Genomic DNA, 27,212 nt, shown 5'->3' on the forward strand with positions numbered 1-27,212 from the left:
TCTTTTCCGTAGTATAATTCAACCCTCTCAACAGTAAAGTACTGTTGACATCAAAAATGTTATTTATGCTCGATTTACTGACAAAACTGACCAAACAAAGGCACTATGAAAGCTAGGAACTTTTATTATAAAACTGCACAATAAAACAAGCACTATTTTTCAATTGCCTCATACATACAAATTAGGCTGCAAACGGAAACTTTGGAAGTGTAAAAAATAATAATAAATACCCTATTAGGCTGAAGGCCTACTTCACAAATATCACATCAGAACTCAATTAGAAACATCGTCGTCACTTAAACCTCTTCTTGTTGCGTGACTCACACGATCTATGCATTCCTCGTAAGGAGGAAATATTCTATATCTGCATCAGCTTTGATAATTTATCTTTGCATTACAGTTAATTCAGCAATTCACAATTTTGAAAATCTTTTTCGAATTATCATATGTCTACACGCGCAACTTGAGTAAACTTTTCCTTTTCCAATTTTCTTTTTTGTCATTCAAATTGTCGTGGCCCAAACTAACACAATTATTGGGGCGACACAACAAACCTACGGTTAAAACGTCTGGTCATACGAAAGAACATATTTCGAAGTATTATTAGATAATTACTGCACAAAAACAATTTTCAGCATTAACCCGTGGATAATAATTATCGAATTAATACTATTCCTCCAAGCCCGCTTTTCCCCGCCCCTTCCCCCTTCGAAACACAAATATACTCGTTACCCTCCTCATCAATGCAGATATGAGCACTCGCCAGATCTGAATTCACAAAACAAAACTATTGCAAGAATGTTGTCTAATAAAGTGATAAGCTCTGGTAGCTTAATCCACTTGGTAAGGCGGCCACAACCGGTGAGGAAATTTTGTCGCCATAAATAGCGAATAATCCGATCGATAAACGCCGATCATAAGCTGCGCAAGAAGAAAGATGCGAGCTAGGCCGGAAATGGCCCTTTGAATAGCCAGGCTTACACAAAGTACTTCCTACACGCAGGAGTATTAATCTATTTTGGAGTCACTCCCTAATTTTCCACGTAACATTACGGGATTAAAAGCTTCCATAATATCACTAAGACTATTGGATAAGTATTAATCAATACCACCTCGCGTAGAAAAATTCAATTCTCAATTCTTTCTACTCTTTTAATCTACTAACTTTAAGTGTCATCTCTTTTAGTACATTTGGAAATTTGCAAATCAGCAGCACTTCGCTATGCGTATGAGCGAAAATGGACACAAGATGACGACCAAAGTAAGGCTTTTCAGCATTTTTTTCTTTTAGAGAAGAGCCATTAAATGTCTAAATTTTATATCCCATCATGTTGAGTCACGTTCCTCCCTCGAAAGCAAGAAATTGTCATTAAAACTCTACTTGTTTTTTCCCTTTATGTGTTCTTTTTCATCCCTGTCTCTGTGCAAAAGCAAGCAAAAATGATCATAGAAAACCGGGGAAAAAATTTAGGAAGAACAGTAATTCACCAATACAAGCAAATTTACCCTAACATACAAATTTAACCAAAATTTTGTAAATTCATGTACGAATTTTCGCCTGTTTCTCTTTGGAGTCTCTAATACACCGGAAATTGGAGCCCAACTACCATTAAAAAATTCTCCGTCGTAAATTGACGCAAAGATGAATTTTGCCCCCTAAGTCCTCTTTCTACCCTCCCCGACGACAGTGCTCTCTCTAACTTGCTCTGAGAACAGAATTTGTTCTATATTTTCTATCATCACTTAAAGAGCGTCGATCATTTCTCGACAGTCATAAGGCGACAATTCACTTTGCGTAAAATGCTTCTGTAGCCAGACGTTGAGAATCATTTTCAGACCAATTTGGATTTTGTGTAACTTATTTCCGGGACAATCACCACAGCAGGAACAAAGCTTTTCACAAAAATTCTACAAGATACACATGGGGAATTGTCGCTACGACTTGCCAGTTTTAACATGTCCAATCAGACTTTTTGTCTTAAAACAAGTTTGACTGACAGATCACTGCATTGAAAAGGTTTCCGATTCCTCTACAGCGAAAGTGAGCTTCTCATGGAGTTCTTCATACGTTCGATACAGTGGGAGATCCAACCGGTTAAAACAGGTATGAGCCCTGTCAGAAAAGAACAAAATAGTAGATAAGTAATGGCAGTAAGACCGGTGCCCTACAGAACGGGCGTTACTCTGAAATCATTACGATTCTTTTTTCGCGTTTTTCAGTCACACAAACACACGCACGAAGCGAGCGCGAGGGGCGGGCTACGCGCACGATTCACCCTTAACGTTAGCCTTGTGCATGCCCAACCTACCTGATATGGGTGGGGAAGGAGAAAAAAACTTAATAGATATCATGAAATATTAATGTGGCAAGACGGAAAAATACCACAATAGGAACATAAAAATCAAATGGAACGAGAATGGGTTAGGAAGGAAAAGATTGGACGGGATTTAAAATGAGTGACTGCAAAAACTAAGCCCTTATTTTTCAAGACTCATTCATTAAAAATATACCAAGTTTGAACGTACCTTGGTAGTTTTGTATAATCTCCCCATCTCTCAATGCAAAACTTCCTTGGTCCTGTGCTACCTCTCAGAGCAGCAAAACCCTCGTAGGGGATACTAGAGGTACCTGTTACAAACTGCAGTACGAAAAGAATACACCTCTTAGTAAGAACATAATACGATATGAAGGCCCTTAGAACGGAGCTGCCAGCAGACGCAGAAATTACTTCAAGAATTTTTCTCAAATTTTTCTTTAGTCTCGTTAGTCGGAGTGCCGACAAAAGCTTAACCGTAGCGCCAAATAGTCTGGTAAGCTTCAAGTGTAAGAATATTAGCGTATGATCATCAAATATGTAAAATCTTGCAACAACCCTTAACATTTTTTTTTGAAGGGTCATTCAGATGTCTGAGTTTATCTGCCACCATGCCCTAGGAAAGCATCTAAAACAGTTAAAGACGGATAAAACTAAGAAAGAGCTCAGTTAGGACAGATCAACGGCTCAGTCTTAGTCTATTAGCTCATCCCTGAGGAACAAATATTACATTGTAGAAAAACAAAAAACTGTAACAAAAAAACGGTCGCGACGGAAATTCCTGGTAACAAAAGTCCTACATAAAATGGATTAATGGATTTGACAGAAGTGCTTAGAGTTTTAGCGCGGATTACAGACTGTTATTTTTGGTTTCTGCGTCGTACATCGAAAAAATCTCTCACATAATTTAGAATTTTCTCGACAGTGAAGACATGAAAAATTTAAAATATTTGCCTACCATCGTTAAAAAGAGCAACATGTCAGGGAGGCAGAAAAACTTCCGATGTTTCTCGATCATCAGTGACGGTTGGCCATTATAACGATTTTGAAAATCACGTAGATAGAAAAAATCTAGAGTCGTCGGGAACTGATCCCTGATCTAACTCTAACCCTAACCCTCAGCCTGAGGAGAAAGTCAGATTTATGCCAGCACAGTATGGCGATAACGAACATCAAATGAAGTAAAAAGAACTCGTAAAAGAATGAGTTTCAAATCATATAACAAAACTTAATTTTTTGTACCAACCTGTAAGAGCCTTAACCTCTGTTCATTATCAAAAGATCGAACCACCTTCCAGAACCATTTTACCACCTTGTGATTACCATGGTAACCTGAAACGTAAATAAGTAACATCTAAATGTGAACAATCAGGTGTGATCCATGCAAGACATCCGGAAAAAAAAAACATACTTTCGTCGAAAGCAGTTGTGTAAAGAATGATTAACTTATGTAGCATTAACAACACTTTTTGATCACTAATCTTTTTTTAATTATGTTTGACGACAGCCCGTAATCGTTTCATACCAGTCATTATCAGGAGTTTCATCAAAAGCCAGTTATCGACTGCGCCGACCAATTCGAAGCTTCAACAACCCCCCGGCAACCCATGGGCAATTGACTGTCCCAGGGAGGGTGTGATTTTTGGGTGTGAATTTACTTGGGTGAAATGGGGAATTAGAACCGGAACTGTCAAGTCTTACGAGCGGAATACACGTTTTATCTTTTAATATGGAGGTGTTAAAAAGTAAGGAGATCACCTTGGCAAGCAGATGACTCAGAAGAAAAGTTTTACAAGAAAATCAAGATCGCTGAACTTGGCCTTTTTACAAAAACAGTGGCCATCAAATCCGTACCCTTGGGTGGGGCATTTGAACACAATTATGACCCGAGGGGGCGACAATTTGGACGAACCAAACTTAAAAAGTTCAACTTCCCGACGACTTTCGGTACTGTAGCGTCGAATTGATCGACGCATTACCGCCGTCTGTTCAGTTTGCGAGCAGGCACTCATGTTTGGGTTTCGTCTTACGGTACAGCCGCCTATTACAACATCAACTGCCGTTTACGGAAAAAGTTATTGAAACCTCTGCCATTATAGTGCCATCATGTTCATTTCTCGACTGAGCGCCTTCCCTCCAGTAAGTGCCCACCGTCTTAGCCTAATTTTGAAGTAAGCACCCGATGAATGTAGAGTTTTCATCAAAAACTAAAATCAGGGTGATAATTTTTACAACTAATTGACATTGGGGAGGGATTGACATTTTTCCTCATCAAGTAGACAATTCGGTAACTGGTCTCTGGGTGGTGATGGTGATTTTACTCTTTTATTTACCTGAGCGATATTCAGTGTTCTTTCTCCAGTCTTCAATGTCGATATCAGCCGTCCCTGAGATAACGAGTTCCAGTTCCCGCGCATCGAAGAGATTGACCAAGTTAGCATCCAACACCTTCGGGAAAAAATGACGGCATGTCATGATTCATCCGGAAAAAAGGGTAATCAAACATGCGATAATCATAGTGTATATGATCTAAAGTACAAATAACATGTCGCTGATTGGCGAGTTTTTATGCCTTAAGGGGAGATTTTCTGCCCTTGTAGATAGCTAAAATTTCCCTGGAAAAAAACTTAAACGCACTCAATTCTTTTTGTTCAGCACACCAATTTAGAAAGTGCGACCACAGAAAACCAGTAAAACGAACCTCCCGGGGAATAGGGAATTGGTTTGAATCATCAAAAGCAAATATGGGGTGTTTCAAGAAACCGAAAGTTCGAGAAATCGTGATTCCGCTGTGCTCTAAATATCGCGGTTCCATACCTCATTAAATCCGTTCACAATGCTTTCTGTTTGTTCCGCAACTCCACGTTCCACCCGCCACCTGACCATCTGCTCCACGTATTCGTGTTTATTGCTTTCTGTCACTTCAATGTTCTTACCATCTGGAACAAGTTCTCGTTCGGTTACCTGAAAAAACATCCACACAAATAAATTCTTAGAAGGATAAAACACGTAGAACGCCTTAAAAAAAGCTTCCATCAGACGCGAAAATATGGTCGAACAACCACCCGTTTCTCGAACTTCCGGAATTAATTCGTCCCTAACGGCTGCTTTACGTTTGCTTTTGTTTACGTTTAAGATTAAGATACCAATAGTTTTGATACTCAGGCAAAAAGCCTACTATATCAGACGACGAAACGGATGTGTTACTTTTTCAGTTACGATCATCACTATAACAAGTCCGCAGAGTTACGGTGACTCCAATCCAGACCACTCTATTTGAAATCTACCGCGCGAAATACCAGGCCACTCTCTCTCTCTAATTAAGCAAAAAAAGTCGCTTTTGATTCGCTTCATAGAGTTGAAAACTTCTGGAAGGAAATTGAGTTTGTCTTTACCTGCCCAAAAATCTCCTCACTGACAGTGAACGACAAATCCAGAGCTCCACTGATATCATTCTCCATCACCCATGTCATGCTCTGATGGAAGAGCGAGTCCATCGCTTCGACGTCACTGAGATCACACGGGCTAAAAAAACACAATTAAATACAGTGGGAACACTTTCACAGAAGTGAAGAGCGTGATAAATAAAACAATTTCACCTCGACTCGGCAAGGAGATTTTGTCGAGTTTAATCTACTCGTGGCACAGCAAAACGGAGTTTATCCAAGTTTCTGTGGTAAGACGCGACTATGAGTAAAGTAAGATAGTCCCCCACCCCCTCCTCGATTTTTCACATTTTCTTGGTGGTTTACCATTGTATCAATTCACCCGAGAACACAACAGCATGACCTTACCGAACCACACCTCGCTTTCCAGAGTCGTTCGAACCACCAACCAATTCACCGCATATTCTCTTCTTGGAAATAATTGAACCGATTCAATCTTTAACAAATCCTCTCTAGAGAAACCCACTATAGATCAATCAGTAAATGACAGACACACGGAAACAGGTGTCCATTCATTCCAAGATCTTTCCTGGTAAAATTCACTACGTAATTGTATGATCAGGAGGGGTAAAGAGGTTACAAAGATCTTGGATTTTGCAATCCTAATTTCGGTGACCGGGATGGAAAATTTCCTTTGTGTGGCGAGACGAGAATGCAAGGCTGTGCCTAGTCCATCACGGTAACCGAGCAGAATTTCTTCAAACAGCGTTCCCAATACCTGGCCAATCCCGGCTATCAAGCCAATGTTAAAGATACTATCATTACTAACCTTCTCAGCAAGGCCTTGTAAAAGGGTCTGGTGAAAAATGCATCCAACAGGTGCTGATGTATGATGACAAGAGCAATAATTCGCCCACAGAAACGGTACCTAAAAACAAAGGCTCTTTTACCTCAGATGCTAGAGTAATGCCTTATTGATGAGTTTTGTAGTTAACGGTATTCGGAGGCATGTATCTGAAAGTTTGTGCGTGTGCCCTCAAAAGGCCTTGATTTATCACCACATGTTATAAAGGAGAAAAGCAAGGCACTTCGTTTCTCGAAATCAAACAAAGTCCTATGACTATAAAACAATGTTCGCGCAATTTGGTTTAGATAACCCTTTAATCCCCGAGGTTACGGGCATGTCGACAGGGGGGTGGGGGGAAAGGGGGGCAGAGAGGGCGGGGGTCTCACTAAACACGAAGCCTATTGCATGGCCCCACTTGCGCACGCAAGGCCTCTTTACAATCTGAATAATCTTTGGTGTGTCCGCAATCAATTTGTGACGAGGCAGAAACAGTCCTACAATGCATTGTTTCTCAAAGCGTGTTGCTACAGAAACGATTTGTGAATAGATCAAGAGACCGAATATTTTGCCCCGTCAATATTATATGCTGAGTAAGCGATATTTCCGCTCTGAAAAGTGCGGAGGGCGTGCGGGGGACTTCCCGGTCCAAATTTTCGTTTAAAGGGCTGCCCCACCCTATTGCACCGCCTTTGCGTCTCCTCTGGCCAACAACTATTTACAGGCTTCTGTCTAATTGACGAGAATTTACAAGAAGAAGAAAAAATCGAAACGAGTTGAACTAAAGCGTAATGCCCCTTCAAAACCCGCGTATGCACAATCACAGGAGAAAAAAAAAATCAACGCTACTCACCATTCGTGCGAGTTGTCCACATATTGTGATACTGGGCTAACTTGAACAGTGTACGTGTCGTTAGCAGAGTACTCAAACAGACCATAATATGGGTTAAATACTTGACGGGACAAAAGAAAAAAGAATTCCCTCGCTGGTCCACCATAATCCAAGCTGAATAGGAAAATAAAGAAAATAGGCAGTTAAGACTGCATATTGCTACTGATATAGCACAATTTTTTTTATTATAGCATTGAAAATAACCAGGGGTTGTATGTTGATGAGGTAGCGTAGCAGAAGATTTGTCTCGAATGCAAAACAGAAAACTTGCTTCATCCCACAAACTTAGGAGAGCCCTGTTCCACAAGAGAAAGATAATTAAAAAATACAGTGAATAACCGACACTCAACCACTAAGTAAATGGTAACAAAAAATCATATTAATAACAACAATAATAATAATAATTGATTACTTTGCTTTAGCTGTCTAACATGTTGCACTTAGAAGCGATTTCTTCAAAAGCAGATGGAAAGCTAATACACTGGTCCATCGTAGTTTTGTCAGCATCACGTTGCTCAGTTGCCCTAAAATAGCTGGCATGGAATCTTTGTGTATACTCGAAAATTCAACAAGAAAAGCTCATTACTTGTTAGTCCTTTCTTCAATACTTTGGCTGCAAGTTTCTCCCGTGATTTAGCAACTAACACTTTCCATATTAGCTTACCACACCTACTGCTTGGTAACAACTACCAAAGCAAACCAAAAAATCGCCATAAAACGGGTACAACTCCAGTTGTTTGCACCGCAAACAATGTGAGGATAAGTTCTTACCCTTCCTCTCCAGCGAACTGGATCTCCAAGCGGTTCCTATGGAGCGCTCTGGCAGGCTCTTTCATGATTTGATCATAAGCGTCCTCTAAAATATGGTCCCTTCGTATACTTAATCTGCATGGAAAAAAGGGGACATCAATTCTTAAAACTAGTAAATTAACTTAATTCTTAAAATTAGGCCGTAAATTGGATTTAGGGCATGGCAAGCCCACAAAGCAGCTCTTGGCGCATTTCGAATTAGGAAGGAATAATAAAGGAAATGATTGATCACTTAAGAAGCTTTTCCTTGCCAATAAATATCCTTGTGAATACCATAGGGGATTTATAGAAATCAGTATGGGGAAATGCATCCTAATATTAGGGCTTCAAGGCTTTGAATATTGAGAATTGAGTTCAATTAAATTTTCTATGTTTTTTCCTCTTTATGTTGTTCAGAAAGGTTTACCGAGTTCGAATAATTGTCAGCAAATGGTGTACAGTCGAACCTCGATTATCCGGACATCGATTAACCGGACTTTTCGATTATCCGGACTTTTTCTCTGGTCCCGTTTTTTTCATGAATATTAATGACCTTAGATGTTAAAAACTTTAGGAGGTAAAAAACTCCAGAAATTATGTTAAAAGTCAGGAAAATTGCGTTTAAAACAGCGCATTACACGGTCGAAAGATCGAGCGCTCGGAGACAAAAAGAGACAAGAAGTATTCTAATGCGTTCAGCTGAATTTTGATTTGTTCAGTATTGTTTTGTTGCTAAGCTGAGCGTGGGTTATTTAAACACACGAGACGATCATAACTCAAAACGACAACATGTCTACGAAGCGAAAGCGATCTGTTGAAGCAAACTTTTAGAATTAAAAATGTTTTATCTTTATTTCTTTTGTTTACATTGTCTCATTAATGTTCATATTTTCGATTATCCGGACTATTTACCCTAGTCCCACCGAGTCCGGATAATCGAGGTTCGACTGTACCAGTCTTGTCCAAATAACTTACTTGACTTTATTGGGTCCTTGTCCAAAACCCTTGTGGTAGAGCTGACGATGAAACGAGCGAACTTTAGCCTCAAAGTCACGTTTGTACGGAGCGGGACTGGAACTGGCAGTGGAATCACTGATTGCTCCTTTTAGTGAACTGTCCGTGTTGGCTCTTGACCGAGTTCCGGGAGTGGCCTGACTAGGCACGTGACGCGAAGACGAAGGCTGGGGGGTAGGTTCAGATGTTTGTTCGACATCTGGGGGGACATACGCGACAATGCTCTCTTCCATCACACTATAACGTAAGTGGAAAATTCTAAGAAGGCATGTAATTTAATAAACAAAGAAATAGTCTAAACACAAGCTGAGAGGCTAAACTAACTGTCATCTGCATTTCATTATGTTGCTTTAACAGTTTCATAGTACCTCTTTAAACCCCCTTGGTGTGGAAAGGTCCTTATATAATGGCCCAGTTACGATACAAAACCGAACCAAACCACCCAGAGACCCCCACGCAAGCTATAAGCTGGTCCTCTGCATCGATGAAACTCCATGTAGCCAATTTCAAAGGTTAGAAAAAGTAGAGTACCACGCGAAAAAAAGACACAAAACATCGAAACAACTTTCACTGCGCGTATCTTAACGTACTGCATCGCTCTTTAAATTCCAATGAATATAGAGGACGTTTTTGGGAATAATTTTGTACCTTTTTGACCAGGTCCCAGTTATTCAAGGGTTGGATAGCGTTATCCACCCTTTATTCACCTGGGCTCGAATCTCTTTCTCTTTTCATTATCTTTATCTGTGCTTGCTTATATCTCCATTAGTTTGTACTATTTTTCCGATCCGGTCGGAAATAAACATTCATCTATATAAGAAATATTTTGCGCTCGACATAATTTTCAGACTCCATCTCTAGGAATACCTTAATGTCCTCATCATTTGCTGTGTACTTTCAAATCAAATTACCTAAGCAACATTATGAAGTCGAGATTGTTGGAAAGTCGTGTCAAGGCCCTCTCTCCCTCAGACTGTACTTTTCTTACATTAGCTCTGAAAAAAAAAATATCATTAAGTTATCACCAAACAGCCATTAAGGCAAAGAATGATTGAGACATCCTACATAAAGTACTCACTTTAGAGTGGGGCTTCTAGCATATCCTTGGTACTTGGTTTTGAGAATATCATCGATGTTTGGTTGGGACAAGAATGCAACAACTTGTTGGTTGTAAGCTACGTAAATGAAAAACAAAATAAAGTCACCAGGTATGACTGCAGATAAAAACAAGGTCAAATATTTGCACTCCCACACAGGATTAACAAGTAACTTCTCCCTAAAATATATTTACAATGTCCTGCAAACAGGTAATGAGAATACTCAAATCTATCGAGTAGAAGTTTTTGTCTTGATCTGACACCAAATTCTACTTTTATAACGTGATTTTACCACGTGATCTTTAACAACATGACTGCTTACTCATTGGCGTTGAAAGGCTGCTTTGTCGTGCTGGCGCTATTGGTGGCGGAGGCCTGGGCGGAGGAACGCGTGCGCGTCGAGGCTGTAAGAAGACGGAACACAATGTTAACATGAGGTAGTTGGTGAAATGTCTTCGATCATAAATTTGTGAGAGCGGTTGTTGATTGACTGTGATAAACTAACAATTACGTTGTCAAAATAGGATGCCGATTTCTTTTCGTGATTTAAGCTGACATGGTTTTAAAATTCACTTACTTTTTCCTGACAATCGTGAAATTTTCCTGACAAACTGAATTTCACAAACGAGTCCTGATAATGGCCTCCAAACTGCTCTCACAGCTATCTTTCCCACTTATAAATGTATGCTTTAAGCAACACACATTCAGTGTACAAGAACTGATAGTTCCTCAAAGATGACTTAGAAAAAAAGATTGATTTTCTTGGAAACCCAAAATCAGCCCGTCGTTCAGTTTCATTTACCGATATTCTACCAATCCAGCACCTTTCATGTCCGTGAATTACACCGAATGATTTATAATGCTAAAGAAAAACGAAAATGGAAGAAAAAAAAAATGTATGATTTCATTCGCAAACCAACTTGAACTTGCATTACAAAGAGAAAGGATTCGCTGGTTGAGAATCCATCGACTGTACTAAACAATGTACAAAAGTGACCAAAGGAAAGTGTCACCACCTGAGTCAAGACAAGATGAGGACTTCATATTTACTCATAAAAAATTACACTTTCCCTGACTCAAAGTGAAATTTCCTGACTACTTCCTGTTTATGAAAAAAAATTAGTAATTCCCGGGCTCTTTCCAGACCAGTAACAACCATGGCTAATATTTCTCCAACGAAATACCACAGGAAAAGGTTAAATATGTCATCAACAAAGCAGCATACCTCAGTTTCAGAGCGGTTTCTCCTGGGCAGGGTTTCTTCCACGGGAAGTCGCGGATCAATAAAAGTTGTAGTCCGTGAATTGTGGTCAATAAAATAAAGCTGAATACAGGAGAAACAAAATGCTCAAAAAAACTTTCAAAATCTCTAGTTTCATCAGCTTTACAATTTTATGATAATTTACAGCAAAGGCCACGCTAGAATTAATGTTATTATCATCCTTATATTAAGCAGTATTATCACTATTCTTATTATCATTAGCGTTAATATTAATGTATCATAATTGGCGACTTCGAATTGAAAATGTACTTTCTACATGCGTGTCACTTCTCTATTGTGAAATTAAGAAAACTCAATTATCAGAATATTTTGAGAATGTTATTGTGACTCGCCAAAAAAGGTTACTGAGCACAAGAAAAATAAACTGCAAATAGCATTGACAAACTATGTTTGGTTTGAGTTTTTGTTTCTTTTTTCACAATGCGTGAACCTTTTTCTAACTGACCATACTAGACTTATCAAAAGGAAATGGAAAGTGTTTACAATTTTCTGACTTCCAAATACGTGTTCGCAAGAGATCACGTTTAACGAGTCTAGATTTTCATCCCCACTACAAATTATCAGCATTTCTGAGCATGAAACGGACGCCGCAGTTGTTATTTTCCTGGATGGATGTCTAATCAGTCATACGTAACTTCCCCTGAAATGAATTAATTTTCCCTATCAGGTTCTTTTTGTATCCATGTACGGCCCGGGTTTTCAAAGGGAGGATAACGCTATCCACAGGACACGTTTCTATCCGTCGGACAGTGAAATACGCTTTGTTAACACTTATCCACTGGGTAGTGATTTATCCTTCCCTGAAACAAATAGGCCCTCGGTGGAAAGAGGCAAAATGTTGTAAAGAATATAATACAGTGACCCGAGGACTGGAACCCAAACCATTCGATCCAGAATCCTGTGCGATAAGCACTACGCTACCGTATCTCCCATTCGATTTAAGCGTTAAAAATACTCTCCTTACACATACCCGCCCAGCCTGATCGACTTTTTTATCCCAGCCGGGAGGCATGTCCATCTGAGGATCAGCAAACTGATTCAAAAACCTGACAAGCTCGACTTGGTGACGATATCTTGAAAGAAAGAAACACAATTGTTTTGGAATGAAAATCAAATATACAAAAGTGACTGGGAGGAGACAAATTTGGCTAAACATTTATAATTATATAAATTTTGGTAAATTAATTACCTCTCAAACTGACTTGGTTCGCTTCTAATCTTTGAAACTATTAACTTTAACATCTGGCTCTGGAAATAGTAATGGCCCGCAAGCTGAAAAACAAAGACGCAAATCTCACATGACGATAACTGGATGATATTTCTACCGTACTAATGTCCATATAAATGCTCTATTTCTGTTGTGAGATGCTATTTCATTACGTTCACCGCAAACGATACTAGAAATTCTAATTTAACACTTCCAATCACACAAAGAGTTTATACAGAGACAGTAAAACAGCACTCGAGGGCGAATTCATACGATAGGCCATCTCGCGGATATGAGAGAAATCGACGATTATCTACGCTAACATTCCTCTTAGGGCGATTTCAGACACCCATCACTAAGATCACGACAAGGCCCGATTTATCTCGCCTCATTGCTGGCTAAAGTAGGGAGGATTTAAACACTTTTGATAGCTGGATGTGATCTGAGAAAAATTTTAAAACAAAATCGTCACGATTGGCGTGAAAGTGTGAGGCCCAGCGCGCCCGTGTCGAGCGACGAAAGGAAGTCGCTCACCATTTGTCTCGTCTCCATCGTAATACACATGAAATAGTATGGTGCATCGCGGGTTCTACACCTGATATAACTATTACGGTATATTATGGCTTCTTAAAAGAACCGGTAACACAACTCAGCATACTAAATACATGTACATACTCCTTTACTCTTGAGAAAGTCTATCAAATCATGTCTCGTGAGGAACTTCACCGCAGGAATTTGAACATAATTAGTGCTTCTTGAAGACGCCGACGAACTGGACGGCGCAGAAGACGTCGACGGCGTGGAAGTAGACGGTGTCGAATTTGGAGTGGATGAGGTCGACGGTAAAGGGGTGGAGGAGCGAGCAGACGAAGAGGGCGGCGTGGAGGAAGGTGATTCTGTCGAGGAAGAAGGCATTGGTGACGAAGGGGACGGCGTTGCAGGTGGCTGTGCAGGTCTCGTGGAAGCTGCACCAGTTTCCGAGCTGGTATTGGCGCTCGACTCACCTGTTGTTTGACTCGCTCTGTTGTTGTCTATAGGTAAAGGTGGCCGTGAATGACGGCTGCTACGACCACGAAGCGTGCGGCGAAAGCTTTGATATCTGACAGAAAGGAGAGCAATTTAAAGTCAAACACCACCTTTCGATAAGATTAGCTGAATGTTTATCAAGGCAACCGGAAGTGTAAGGAATTTATTCCGTTTCCGCTTGATACAACAGGCTGAATTGAATTTAAAAAAGTTTAATATTCGAATAATTCGACAACAGTCCAAAGTTCTTTTCATGTGTAAATGAATCACACGATTGACAACAACAACTGAGGGAACCTTGAATTGAGCACACCAAGAAAACCAGTGAATTTCACCTTCTATCCAAGCTTTGCCAATGCGTGTTCATGTCATTCATGTTTGATTCACTTCTTGGTGAATCTAAAAAATAATAATAAAAAAAAATTTTTAGGCCAATAATTACATGTATCTTACACAACCTTATCCCGGCCAAGGTTTTGCAGGATAACGCCAATAAGAAAACTGTCAGTTCTCCTGAACGGTATGCTTGACCGGAACAGATTACCCCCCTCCCTCCCCCTCTCTCCCCCTCCCTCCCCCTCTCTACTCCTCCATCTTCGCTCAGTAAACTTCGAATGCCCGCGTATAAAATACAAACAACTATATTTCTTCGCAAAACGCTTTGGATAGATTTGGACATTAACAGAGCGGTTTTCGAATAATAAAAATACAAAACCAAAACAATGGTTATCAGAACAGCCAGTCGCTAGAAAGGACAATAATACTAAGAGCTAATGAGAACTAATTGTTGAGGCAAACAAGTTTCGCGATGCGCGGGAAACATGTTTGACAAATTCAGACTTGGTTTAAGTTTTGCATCTGATTGGTTGAGAAAGCGGTGCAATTCTTCTGGACCAATCACAAAGTGATGCAACGCAAAACCAATGTAATTTTGAATCACTTTCAACTCTCAACAATAATTGCTCGAATACCCAAAGAAATATAAGTAAAGAACACTCACTTCTACGTGGTCTGTTCCAAGTAGTTGTTCTGTTAACGTGGTCAATGTAATAAACTCTTCCATGAGAATCCACACCTCTCTCCCAATCTAACAAACAAAAATTGTCTTAGTTCAACGGTCCACACAGAAGGTAAAACAAAATCTAATCTCTAGCTGTATGGGCCACTTAGCTCGAGTGTCTTACTTGAAGGAAGAGGTTCCTCCTCATCAGGGGCTTGCTGCCCAGTCCGACCCTGCTGCTCCCTTGTTTGCTGTTGGTCCTGTATGGACACATGCACCGAATTTCCTTGTTGTCTCCTGCCAGAGCTTCGGCGATTACTGCTGTGACGATTGGCTTGCGTCGGCCTCTCACCCAAGTCTACGTCTGTAACAGAAGATGTGGATGCCGCAGGTTGGCTTACAGCAGGTGGTCTCCCTTGTGAAATCTGCGCTGAATTAGCAATATAAACTGCGAGAATGGATTGTATGGTTTCCCTGGACTGACTCACAGCACTGGTAGATCTGCTACTGGACTCAAGTGAAGACATGGCACTAACAGTGGTCTCAGGATTCACTCTCTCAGTTGCACGAGACCTGGGCTGTTCTGAGTTTGATGAGGCACTAGCGGTGGCTACAACAGAAGAAACTGAATCTGAAACACTATGACCGTAGCTACGCGGTAAAGACTGCGACTCTTCGGAGATGTCCCTCGTTACGGTATACCCACCTCCACTACCGCTGCTACGTCTTCGATTTCCTGACAGTGGTGTGACTCTTGCCGAACAACTCTGCCTGGGAAAGCTTGCGCTAGACTCACTAAGCAAATTTCTACTTTGCTCTGTAACTGGTGTTGCGTAAACTACCGAGGATGAATTCGTTCTGCGATGAGCTTGTGGTTCATCAGGCAATATGGAGGCAACAGCAGAAACGCTGCCCCTTTGTAATGTTGATGGAGCAGATGAAGGCTGCCTGCTTTCGTTCATTAGAGAGAGGACGCGCTCGCTTGATAATTCTCTAGATGTTGAAGATTCCACTCCATCTCTTGTGTTAGAACTAACTGCAACAACAGTGGTCGCCGTATTTCCCTCCAAGATTGAATCTGGAGACGGTAACGGAGTAACCAAAGCTGGGGTTTCAGCAACAACATCTGCTACAACGACAGGGGAGGTTCCGTTGTTTGAAGAGGACGACGAACTGCGCAATGGAGGTAGAGATAATGGCACCGCCACTACGACTGGGGGTGACACACTGGGAGATACCTCGACACCTGAGGTCGCTTCTAACACTGGAGTGACTACTGTTGTTGTATTAGATAGTGACAATACACTTGTGTTTGTCTGCTCAACTTCAGCATTAACAACCACACTTGAAAGTGCAGTTGGCTCTGTGACTCGTCGAACCAATGACGGTCGAGAAGGCCTCAGAGAATTCTCTCCTTGGTTAGCTCTTGCAGCGAGGCGTGCCCTCTCTGCAACCTGTCTTGAGTGCGCACTTCTTGGATCGCTACTGGATCGCGACAGTCTCTTACTCCGAGGGGGCCTTTGTGGGACAGCGCTATCCCTGTCAGACCCTTCATTGTTGAGCATCAGCGCCTCTGGGGGTGAATCCACTAACATTTCCGAAGCTGACGCAGACTCTAGTGAGGTGGCATTCAAGCACACAGGTTCGGAAGCCTCCACCGGAAGGGTTACTGACGATATCGCTGAGGTAGAAGACTCTGAACCGGAAGATACCGTGTCCTCAACAGATGGCTGAGTTGACTCGGAAGCCGAAGAGGTCAGTGACGGGCTAATTTGCCTACTTTCACCAGCAGTCTCAATTATCATTGCACTGTCATTACTCTCTTCTTCGGCTTCATTTGAAAATATTTCTTCTACGTACTCGAGAAGAGACATGGGCACGTCCCTTTGGCTACGATCCCGTTGCCTCAAAGGTGAAGATGTTGATTCGCGGTTGATATCGGAGCCTTCTGCCTGCAGCTGAAGGTTTTCTTCAGAAGCAGCTGACTCTGCTTCATTCAACACCGCGGCTACTGAAGGGCCGGGCGAGCACTCAGCCACACGTGATGATGCGCTGGACCCTTCAAGGTCCTGCGGTGGTGACAATACATGATCATCTACCTCCTCATCTATGAGAACACTATTGGCATCTTCTAGCAAATCAGTTTCTCGAACAGCCATTTGATTTTCTACAGAGCTATTTTCAATCAAAGCTGACTCTGTTGTGTTCCCACTTGTCAACACATCTTCCATAGAAAAGTCTGAATTATGTGAACTGTCCTGTTCTGTTCCAACAACAACAGTCTCGTCGGTAGTATCCATTTGTTCAAGTTCGTCATCTGATTCAATAGTTGCATCTTGTAGAAGATTTTCAGTTGAAAGAGCGATACTCTCCTCGCGAACTCTCTCACTCTCTTCCAAGATCCTCAGTGGTGAGTCGTCTGTCAACTCAATACTTCCGATACTACCTCCAATACTGGGTCTTTGTCCTGCAGGAGAGAAAGCCATCTCCACCTCAGATGTGTTAGCTTCATTACCTTCTTCTGGGATTTCCATAGGCTGGTGCTCCACACCTTGACTACTCGCTAGTGAGGTTAGTTCTGTTGCACCCTCCTGGCCTGACGCAGCATCCACGTCATCTAGTCCATCACGAGAAACTTGACCTTGATCAATCGTATCATCTGGAGATACCACTTCATCAGAATTTCCTAAGCCACCAGAAGCCCTGTTGGCATCTAGAGTTTCTGCCTCCGCCAAGTCACTTCCACTAGAAGCACCCTCACTGGTTGTTCCTTGAGGGCTTCTTGTGACGTCACTATCATCTAAGGGAACAAACTCCTCAGCGTACATCTCGGAGAATGGTCTCGACTGTAGTGCCAATCTCCTTCGAGCAGCATCACCAAAGTTATTCTCCTGTTCAACAGCACCCCGAGGAGAAACAGGAGATGCTGCTTGGTCCACGGGGAAGATAGTCTCCAGTAGACCATTGCTGGAGTTCAAAGTAAGAGGCTGTAGAATGTTAGGTGCGGACGACGTGAGAGATGGGTTTGATAACGTGCATCTTAAGTTATTTTGCTGAAGGCTTCCATTGGATTCACCGTTAGAGGCTGCGTTTGGTGGAACATTTTCCTGTTCGGCAGAAACAGCATCTAGATAAAATAAAAGAAAAAAGAAAAAAAAAAAGGGTTAAGGTCGGCTAAATAATCACTCCATGAAAAGAAAACATGTAACTGTAAGGTAAACTTTATTAAGCCAGGGTGGCTCTCTCGGCTAAATGGCTGTTATTCAAAGGGTTCCTGATCGGGGGCCTATATACCTATATGATCTTGGGCCCCTGTTGGCCCAGGATTCAGTAATACAAGGACAAAACCCACCGAGAGACCTACTATACGTCATCGAGTTTTCAGTCAAAGTTTCGTTTGCATGTTTCTATCATGATAATTCAACACAACGTTCTTTAATTGGAAGTCAGCCTGTCGTTTCATAAATGCCGTTTCCATTCCATTATTATGAAAATTCGCCCACCGTGAGATTCTGGGGTAAAAAATTTTGAATAGGAATTTTCAAACATAAGGATACATACATTTGTGTCCATGCCATTTCCGAGTAATTACCTGAATTATTAGATGGTTCAATAATAGTGATGGTGAGTGTAATTGTGCCCTGTACTCTGTCTGCAGGTGTCCTTCTACCAAGTGATTTAGTGACCTCTTCTGGCCTGTCAAGGGTCAAAAAGCATAGATATATAACTTGACCTACATGCGTAAAGTAAACAAAATCCAAACGTACTTTCCGATCGTGCCAACTAATGTTCAATAGACTATTTAATTAAAGACAAACCTGGTAAAACTGTCTCGAACTGGAGCGATCGGAGCAACCATAATCGTCCGAACAAAATTGTGTTTGCGCTTAACGATTGTTTTCCTATCATCGCCGAATTGTCTAGGTTGAGTAGACAACTGGGACGATTAGGACGATGTGAACGATTTGTTGGGAACGAAGCCTTGGCCAGTCCATGTAGAATCGCATCCCGAACGGTCACGTTACGTATCATTTTGCCACTAATAAGTTTTGTTTGTACAAGACGTTATTGATTTTAACTTGAATTAACGGTTTTATACCATTATCAAATTACCTGTATATATCTGTGATATTTCCGAAAGGTATAGTTCAGTTAAGTTGACTTGCGGGTAAAGAGTTTCGAGTTGCAAAATTTTCGATTTGATTTGAATGGGAAATAAAATCATTCGATCGGTAACGATTGTCGAGTCTATAAAAGTCGTCAAGTATTTAGGAATTAGTTGTAGAGGGTCATTTCAACACACGATTGTTTGCTAATAAATGCTCCTTTCATTCATTCACTTCTGCTTATCTAAGGAGTAGAAACTTCTTAAAGCTATCGCGTTTTTACTACAATCTGAATTTTAATGCATAAATCAACTTAGAATAGAGCTGGAGAATATTGTGTTAGTCGACCAATTTAGTCCAATCATAACTTTAATGGTAACAAAATGAATAACAGTAGTAACAGATAGCAGTACAGACCTATTTCTTTGGCATTCAAAAAGATCCACCAGAGGAACAGTTAGTTTCCCCAAGAAGCGGCTAAAGGCAGGCCGCGTCCCAGAAAACTTATTCCGTACTTCGACTTCTAACAGGTCGTCTGCACCACCCAAGAATACAAACTCCTGAAAAGGATACAAAAATCATGGTACAGTACACGGAGAAAAACTATAGAGGAACCAGATTCATAGCTATAATATTAAAGAACCTTGAGGCTCTTTTCATTTCAGTATCAAGGTCCTCTGTTTATCAATAATCTCAGCTCAGACATTCAAAATTAAAAACTTTGAAAACTTTGAAAAGGCAAGTTGAAAAAGGACCCTCTTTCTTATATCCTTCTTTCCCTCCATTCTCCTTTTTCCCTTCTTTCGTTTTTCCTTTGTTCTGTTTTTGTTTGCTTTGTTATTTTCATTACATCATGTTACCTATTTGCTACTGACGCTCCATTTTTGTTGCCAACATATATATGTATTTCCAGTCAAGGAAGTCCGTACTTTATACACCTCATGGTTTCTTTGAGCTTCCTCAACAAGGTGGCATAAAATGAAGACATACCGAACTTTATGTCTACAACCGGCAGTAGTAGCTGTAAAACTTTAAGGATGGTGGTTTACAAGGGTATTTCAAACTCAAGAACCACCTTTTAATTACAAGTGCAAACTTGCAAACTGCATACCAACCTCGTTAGTCCATCTTGGACTAATGGTGTTTGTTTCTGATGATGTCTTGGCAATCTGTCCGTGATGTTGTTTCCATGACCTGAGATGTCTTCTTGACGGCATGATTGACAGCTTGACATATGGGCTGGGCCTACCAAAGATATTTTTCTTCAAGCCATTTGCCTGTAAACCTGTCGGAAAAACCAGGGAATGTTTAATTCCAGACCAGCATAGATCATGGAAGCTCATATACAATGTTTCTGTGAAGTTCACATATTTTTAAATGCCCTCATGCTCATCCAGTTCTATGGAGTTGATACGCTGATACATGTTAATGTCCACTATTATGCATCAATAGCCAACGACACTGTAACATTTATAGGGCTGGCTCCATGAGCAAAAATTATGAAATGAATACCATATGATGACAATTGACAGTCTTATGTAGAAACTCGATCTTGAAACTATTGAGAATCTTGGATCCAGAATCGAGGCTCAAATAGATAGCAGAAGCTCTGGACACTGGAAACTTTGCAAATAGGTATTCTTGTGCCAGCGAACCACACAGACATTGTTTAAGGAAATTTTATAGGCAGCATAAGCTTGGCTTGGTGCTGGACTAGCCCCCTTCAGCATTTCCCAACACTCTGCCACCTCTGAAGGTGGACCCATGGAATTTTTCCAGCTCAGGAGTGCTTGCTTTAATCCACAAAAGAAAAAGTCTCCTGAGGTGAAGCCTAATACTTAACTAAATCCTTCATAATTATAGTTTTTCTGGTTAATATAACAAAAGTAAAGATTGGCATTGTTCTTACAGAAAGCTCAGATCTTGAACTTAAAAACTTTGCAAATACAGGGTTTGAATATTTGATAGCAAATAACTAATTGCATATTTCTTATCAAGTATCACAAATACATAATTTATTGTATTTACCTGCAATAGAAAATTCCAAGAGGGTCTCTTCTGGTACTAAAGACCCAAGGCGTGGCCTGCCATGAGGTGAAGCAAGCTTTGGAAAAAAACATAACACCAGAATTATAGCTAGTCATGTTTAGTTTCTTGTACATTTCACCCATGATTTCAAACTGAAAATTTTCCTTGTCACTTACTGCAGCATAAGGGTTGAAAATATAAATTGTAGGACTGATGGCCTTCACTGAGCTAGTGCTGCCTTGTATGTACTTGAAAATGCACTTGTTTTCCACTGGGGAATAAAGATAAAGTGTAGTAATCGTTAACCTTGACACAAGATAATATGCAGCTGTAAGTAACAGATTAAAGTAAACTTCACAAATTAACATACAGTCATGTAGTTTGTGGTGCTGGGTCACATAGTCATAGTCAATATCCGTATTATTGCATGCATATTGCACATTGCATGCATACTGAAAAAAATCCCCATGGGCGCAATGGTATGAGTGGGGCCAGAAAAAGCCATACAGCCTCGCCAAAAGTAGAAAGAAAGAAAAAGCCAGAGCAGCAGTCATACAAAAAAATGCTTATTGCCTGAATTAGTTCAGGCTGAACAGGAAAATAATTGTTCTTGGCACCCACACGTTGCTGCAATTGGCCTGCACATCATGGCCTCAAGAAAAATATTTTCCTATTCTGTCTCCCTATTTAGTCAACAAGTACATATAATGTAAAGAGATCATAAGAACAGTAATGAGGAGATGAAACAGTAATCATTACACAAAATGTTAAATTGCACATTCATGTTTTGTTCATGTATAATGCAATGTACCTTCTCCAAGTGTTACATCTCTGTTTATGGCCCATTTTATAGCTCCTCTCTTGGCTCCAGTTACTCCTCTTTGCTTAGAGTCCAAATAGTTTGACAGTGATGTGGGGCCATCTGAAATTCAATGAGACAATAATTTTTTTTTTATACCTCACAAAGCTGACAATGAATTTAATAGTTAAAAGGTCTTGATGGTCAGAGCTACATGCATGATCTGCCAGAGGCCAAATATGTCTTCAAATGTGCTTAAAATTCAATTATGATGTCAAAATTTGGACTCTTGCTTAGCAACCTGGCCAGTTGACATAACAGCTGAGCTGATAGCTATCTGTTAGAAAAAGTCAGGAGCTACAGAAATAGCATTCTGGACCCCCCCCTCCCCCCCCCTTAAAAAAAACTGAAGTAATTAAGACAAGTATTGATTATCATTTCTTTTCTGGCTTCCATGCAATCTCTAAATTCACCATTTATGGTAGATCTTCATGTTTCATCATTGGTAATTACTTTTTTGTTGTAAAATAGATGTAATAATTGTTAAAAATGGTGAAAACTTAATATGCACCCGGCCTTGAATAAGTACCCATTCTCATAGTCCATTCATTTAACAGGAGCCCAAGGGGCTTTAATGGTGGAGGAGGAGTAAAGGAGTAAGAGGTGTTTGGTTTCCCCAGCACACATCTCCTTAAAGGGAATGAGACTTTGGGGACTTAATGATTCATTAAAAATCCCCAATTTCCAATGGATTTTCATTGGAAAATAAAGAAACTGAAGGAAAAGAAAGAAAAGAACAGTCTAGTCATTAAAAAAGCTCTTTTCTGTAGTTTTTGTTTTTATTTTTCAAGCAACAATGTGAAGGCTAATATGCGCCAAAAAGTAAATGAATAGAATGTGTGCAATTAATTAAGGAGTTTTAGACAAATATTTTGATATCCCAGTGTGATAGCATGTTGTGGTCGAATTAATCAGATAGTTTCCAGTTGGAAAAGAAGTAAGGAAAGTTCTGTTGGTGATCCAGAAAGTATTTTCCTTATTTCAGAAACTGAAAAAGCTACATTTCCTTCCAAGTCAAGACCCTCTCAAGCAAACAGATCCTCTTTAGAATTTTAAAAACATTTCTAAAAAGCTTCTGTGAAGGTTTCACATGGATTAAGAAGCCACTTGTATGCAAATTGCCCTGCAGGCCCAAAACAAAAATATATTTTACCTCAGTCCACACAAAACAGTCAGTGATCAATATGATAAAAAAATGCATCACTACACAGTCACACAGAAATCACGTACATGGCAGAATAAAGCATCCTCATGGATATCATACAAAATTAATTGTCTGTTATTATAAAAACCAATATTTAATGGACGAACATGCAGATTTAATTAGCCTGCTATATTCACTACAGTAACTCAATTGTAAGAAAATAGGTGGGTGATTTTCAAGCCACTTTACTAATCAATTTGACAAAGCTTAATTTCTTCTTGTACAGTTAAAGAACACAAGGTCTGTGATTGTGCAATAGGATAAACTGTGCATCAAAAACAGCCAGTGGTACTCCTTGATTGCATGACTAGCCAGAGTGGCTCAAGAGGCTTCTGTGGTTTTGTGTTTTTTTATTCTCAGTATGGTTGGTTATAACACAATAAACATTCCACACATATTTTTGAAATTCACAGTTCTTTTATTTTACTAACGTGACCGTGCATATCATTGTCCTTGGAAGGTTTAAAAATAACAAAGTTTGATGTCATGAAAGCCAAACATAGTTACAAACTTACGTAAGAAGAACTGTCCATTAAGCACTTTATAATTTCATTGATTTCATCAAATCCATTAACAAAAATCTACCAACCTGGTGAGAATTAATCATACAATCTTGATTTCTTTCAATGAGATTCATTGATTTTTTGCATGAACCATAAAAATAGAAGCAATCAAGGTTCATTTTTATGTTTATTACTACTACAATATCTTTTGTTAACCTCCAAAACACAATAAATTTATGAACATGCACAATCTGCCGCCAATTAACTTTTTTTTTTTTTGTGGGTGAAAAAATATCATCAATTCATTACCACAACAGTAGGGAAAGCACTCAAAGATATATTGGCAAAATTTTTTGATGTTTATTGAAATTTGGAAATAATTAATTCACTTTAAGAGGGTGAAGATTTTAAATAGTGATTTCTTGCACTCAGATAGTCAAACAATCTCACTTTGTCACAAGAATAAAATGAAACTTCCTCAGATTTCATGGGAGTTATTTTTATTACTTAATCTGGCTCAATCTATTTTTTGTTTTAATAAACATCTTAAAAAGAAATTTAGAAGGAGCTTCTTACAGATTTTTACATCTATCCATTTGATTATTATACACTTTGTATGCTTTCTTGATAAATGAAAATGTGTCTAAACAATAAGTCAAACCAAATTAAATGCTCAAAAAAATTACAAGCATTCTCTCAAGGTACATGTTGTGTTGAATCACCTTTCAATAATGGAGAATTTGCTGTATGAGTTATTCTTAGATGTATAGAAACAATATTACAATTTTAATAAGGTAAGACATTTGATTTTAAATCAATTTGTGGAAAAAAATCTCTTGAGGGAATTCAAACTGTTTATGGAGTATTCTCCTTAGTTTTTTATTTAGACTAAAGGCCATTGTTAAGACACTAGTCTGAAACCCTAAAATTATAATGCAATCAAAGATGCCTTTTGAAACATATCCAGCTGACCTAAATTAATTCAAAACAATTGTTCAAAAATTTAATGATATTTGACATAAAACATAATGTTCTATACTCACATGTAAAATTTTAAAGTTTCATGAGGAAAGATTTTTTTCCTTGCGATATGCAGAAAATTAAAAAAAATCAAGTTATAGCATGTTATGACACAGGTATACATTCAAGAACTAGATAAATGTTGAAACACAAACATTCATTAAAACCTAACACAGGGAACATTCAATTGCTAAAATTTTTATTCAGGAATAAATATCTTACGAGCTGAAGTTACCTATTTTAATGACTTTGAGAACAATAATTGTCAACTATGTATATATTTATGTTCACTTTGTGCTTAAATTTTCTTTGTGCAGGAATTATATCCCCATAATCTATTAAAATCCAAAGAACACATGGCCAACTGTACAATGAATGGCCATTGATAATAGAAGAATCAGAAGTAGATTGTTGAACTTTCACATATCTACAAATCTAGGAACAATAAACAAGATTACAAAACAGAAGGATTACTTTTCTCTTCTACAATAAAATCCACATTGACCAGTTTTTAAATAATAGTCAACACAATGAAGAACTCTTCAGAAATAGTGCTTGTCAAACACCTTTAGAAATGTTAGTATTTTTCCTGAATTAAAACGATAAATTAATTGTTTTGCTTTTTAGAGGATGTGGTTTTTAAATGTTTAACTGTTCACCTTTCACTAAATCAGATTTCTTCAATCAGATACCTTTTGGCGTAAGTAGGCCTAATTATCAACGACAACATTCTTGTTATCAATTCAAAGCACTCCTAAAAAATTCGCTGTTGACAAAAACATAGCAAATGAGGCATCTGTAATTGAAAAGCGCGCTTTTTAGCACAATGGCATCATCAAGTGACTTCTTATAAACAAAGTAAACAATATTAATGGTTACACTATTTCCATGTGTTTAATTCTTCTTTAAGATCAAAGCAATTCCCTATATTTGCTCTTGTGAATAGGTAACCTGCCACTCATTATATCCACAAAATTAATGAACAATCTGCCGCACATAGTTTCAGAACTCTGCACACATTACATTTTGTTCCAGCTGTGATAAAAATAAGGCTTCTCCAAAAGTACTTCGACTACTAAGTTGGGCGAAAATTTCAAGGCTTCCTCTCAAATAACTTCTACCCGGTGTGATAATTTGACCAGATGTGCATTTACTTCAAACTTCGCGGCTATAAGTTTAATATGAAAGCCACCAACCTCGAGGAGAAGTAAGCCAATAAAATGCGTTTCAAATGAAAATAGAATATTACAAGTAATCGTAAATTGCACGTAACTTACAGTTCGCACTTTGAAGTCTAGCATTACAGTGAAGTATAAATGAAACAGCACATTAACTTAGACTATTGCAAAATAATTTTGACACGAGAATGTATACAATATAACTTTAATAGTGAAACTCGATTAGCATATTATCACAAGGTATTGCTACCGCTTTCTCATTTAAAATGGTTATTGTGATTTTCTACCCACCTGCCTTCAGAATTTCGCCTATTTAAGATCGTTGGACGCAACAGAACTTATCGACACGCATTACATTTTAGCACTTTCTGACAAAGTAATCCCTCTACCAGAATAGTGTGGTTAGTTTTCACAATGCTACAACTGCCAAGACGTAAACAAGATGTAAGTTTCGAACCAATTATAAAAGAATTTCCATATAGTCCAACTGTACTTTCTGTCTCGTAATGCCTTATCTGTACTTACACCCGGAACGAAACCACACTGTAGAACTGTCGGGTCGACATAACACGGTACACAATCTCCTTTCAGCTGACAGAGTATTCCCTCGATGACTACGCATCTTTAGCTAGCAACAATATTATTTGTGAGGAATCGATCGATCAATCGATCGCCCCTGTGTTTAATTGTGTGCTGAAGAAATTAACTTTCGAGATGTAACGATAGATTTTATAATTCAACGCCTGTCCAAAGGCGACCCTTATCTCTTTATACTGAAGCACGTTTGATGAAGCAAAAGCTAGGGTGCAACGAAAAGAAAAAAAACATTTGCTCATAAACACTGTATTTTTGATCGATAAAACCGGGTGTATGCAATGGTGCAACGTGATATGAATCCCGTGAAGCAGATGAAAATAGAGCTTACCTAAATCAAAGAGACCGATCCAGTCATTAGCTCCACACTGCTCTCTGATATCCCAATACACAGTGACACTGCCTCCAACAGAAATCCTTGTCTTACTTAATTTAAGCATTGAAAAACCAGGTCTTCCACCGTCTCCTCGGGATTCGAGAAGACAATCTTCACTAACTGCCCGTCGTATATTCGCCGATGCTTGTATGTCGCTGCGTGGTCGGTACCCCAAAAGTATCACGTCGTTTGACGGCATGTCAAGCCCACTGCATCAGTAAAGTTTTCGCGGATCGGCCCGATCATTCCGCCGTCACAGGCACGAGATGGCTCGGAAGAATTGTCCAACAATGTTGTCAAAAGCTGATCACGTTCAATTAGTGCGCGCGCAATGCAACTTTTAACCGGAAATACACGGTCTCGACGGAATAAAACAAAGAGACGTATTTCCGGTTTTTGTAAACATTTCAAAATGAATTGTTTTTGTCACCTTCTTCGGTAAGAACTGCAAGCTTTAACTTCCATTTTCTATAACCCTCATCATTTTCATTT

The 27,212-nt window shown here is 39.4% G+C and overlaps 1 protein-coding gene across 2 annotated transcripts; it reads right to left on the reverse strand.

Moving 5' to 3' along the window:
- Positions 1–106: 106 nt before the first annotated feature.
- On the reverse strand, positions 107–27,212 carry LOC113678653 (uncharacterized). Of its 2 annotated transcripts, XM_089182217.1 has the most exons (28): positions 26,676–27,212; positions 21,798–21,908; positions 21,163–21,257; positions 20,987–21,062; positions 20,074–20,243; positions 19,376–19,518; positions 18,445–18,548; positions 15,559–17,979; positions 15,037–15,462; positions 14,853–14,939; positions 14,188–14,251; positions 13,502–13,925; positions 12,809–12,891; positions 12,590–12,692; positions 11,563–11,661; positions 10,660–10,741; positions 10,319–10,415; positions 10,152–10,235; positions 9,202–9,477; positions 8,209–8,322; positions 7,399–7,551; positions 6,531–6,629; positions 5,711–5,840; positions 5,133–5,279; positions 4,649–4,763; positions 3,562–3,647; positions 2,527–2,639; positions 107–2,113 (listed from the first exon to the last, which is right to left on the reverse strand). In XM_089182217.1, exons 1-28 carry the CDS (start codon positions 26,917–26,919, stop codon positions 2,002–2,004), a joined length of 6,258 nt encoding a protein of 2,085 aa, XP_089038343.1. In that variant the 5' UTR covers positions 26,920–27,212; the 3' UTR covers positions 107–2,001. The 2 variants fall into 2 exon arrangements, with proteins under 2 accessions (XP_089038343.1, XP_089038342.1); XM_089182216.1 differs by having other exon boundaries at positions 15,037–17,979.

Source organism: Pocillopora damicornis, chromosome 9 (assembly GCF_964200805.1).
Source record: "Pocillopora damicornis chromosome 9, jaPocDami1.2, whole genome shotgun sequence".
In the NCBI taxonomy this organism is placed as follows: Eukaryota; Metazoa; Cnidaria; class Anthozoa; order Scleractinia; family Pocilloporidae; genus Pocillopora; species Pocillopora damicornis.

Excerpts from the sequence above, each read along its gene's own strand:
- LOC113678653 (XM_089182216.1), bottom strand. The coding sequence starts at position 26,919 with ATGCCGTCAAACGACGTGATACTTTTGGGGTACCGACCACGCAGCGAC. Across the intron at positions 21,909-26,675 it reads GATCGGTCTCTTTGATTTAG|ATGGCCCCACATCACTGTCA; the intron begins GTAAGCTCTATT and ends ATTGAATTTCAG. Across the intron at positions 11,662-12,589 it reads AAGTCGATCAGGCTGGGCGG|CTTTATTTTATTGACCACAA; the intron begins GTATGTGTAAGG and ends TCCTGTATTCAG.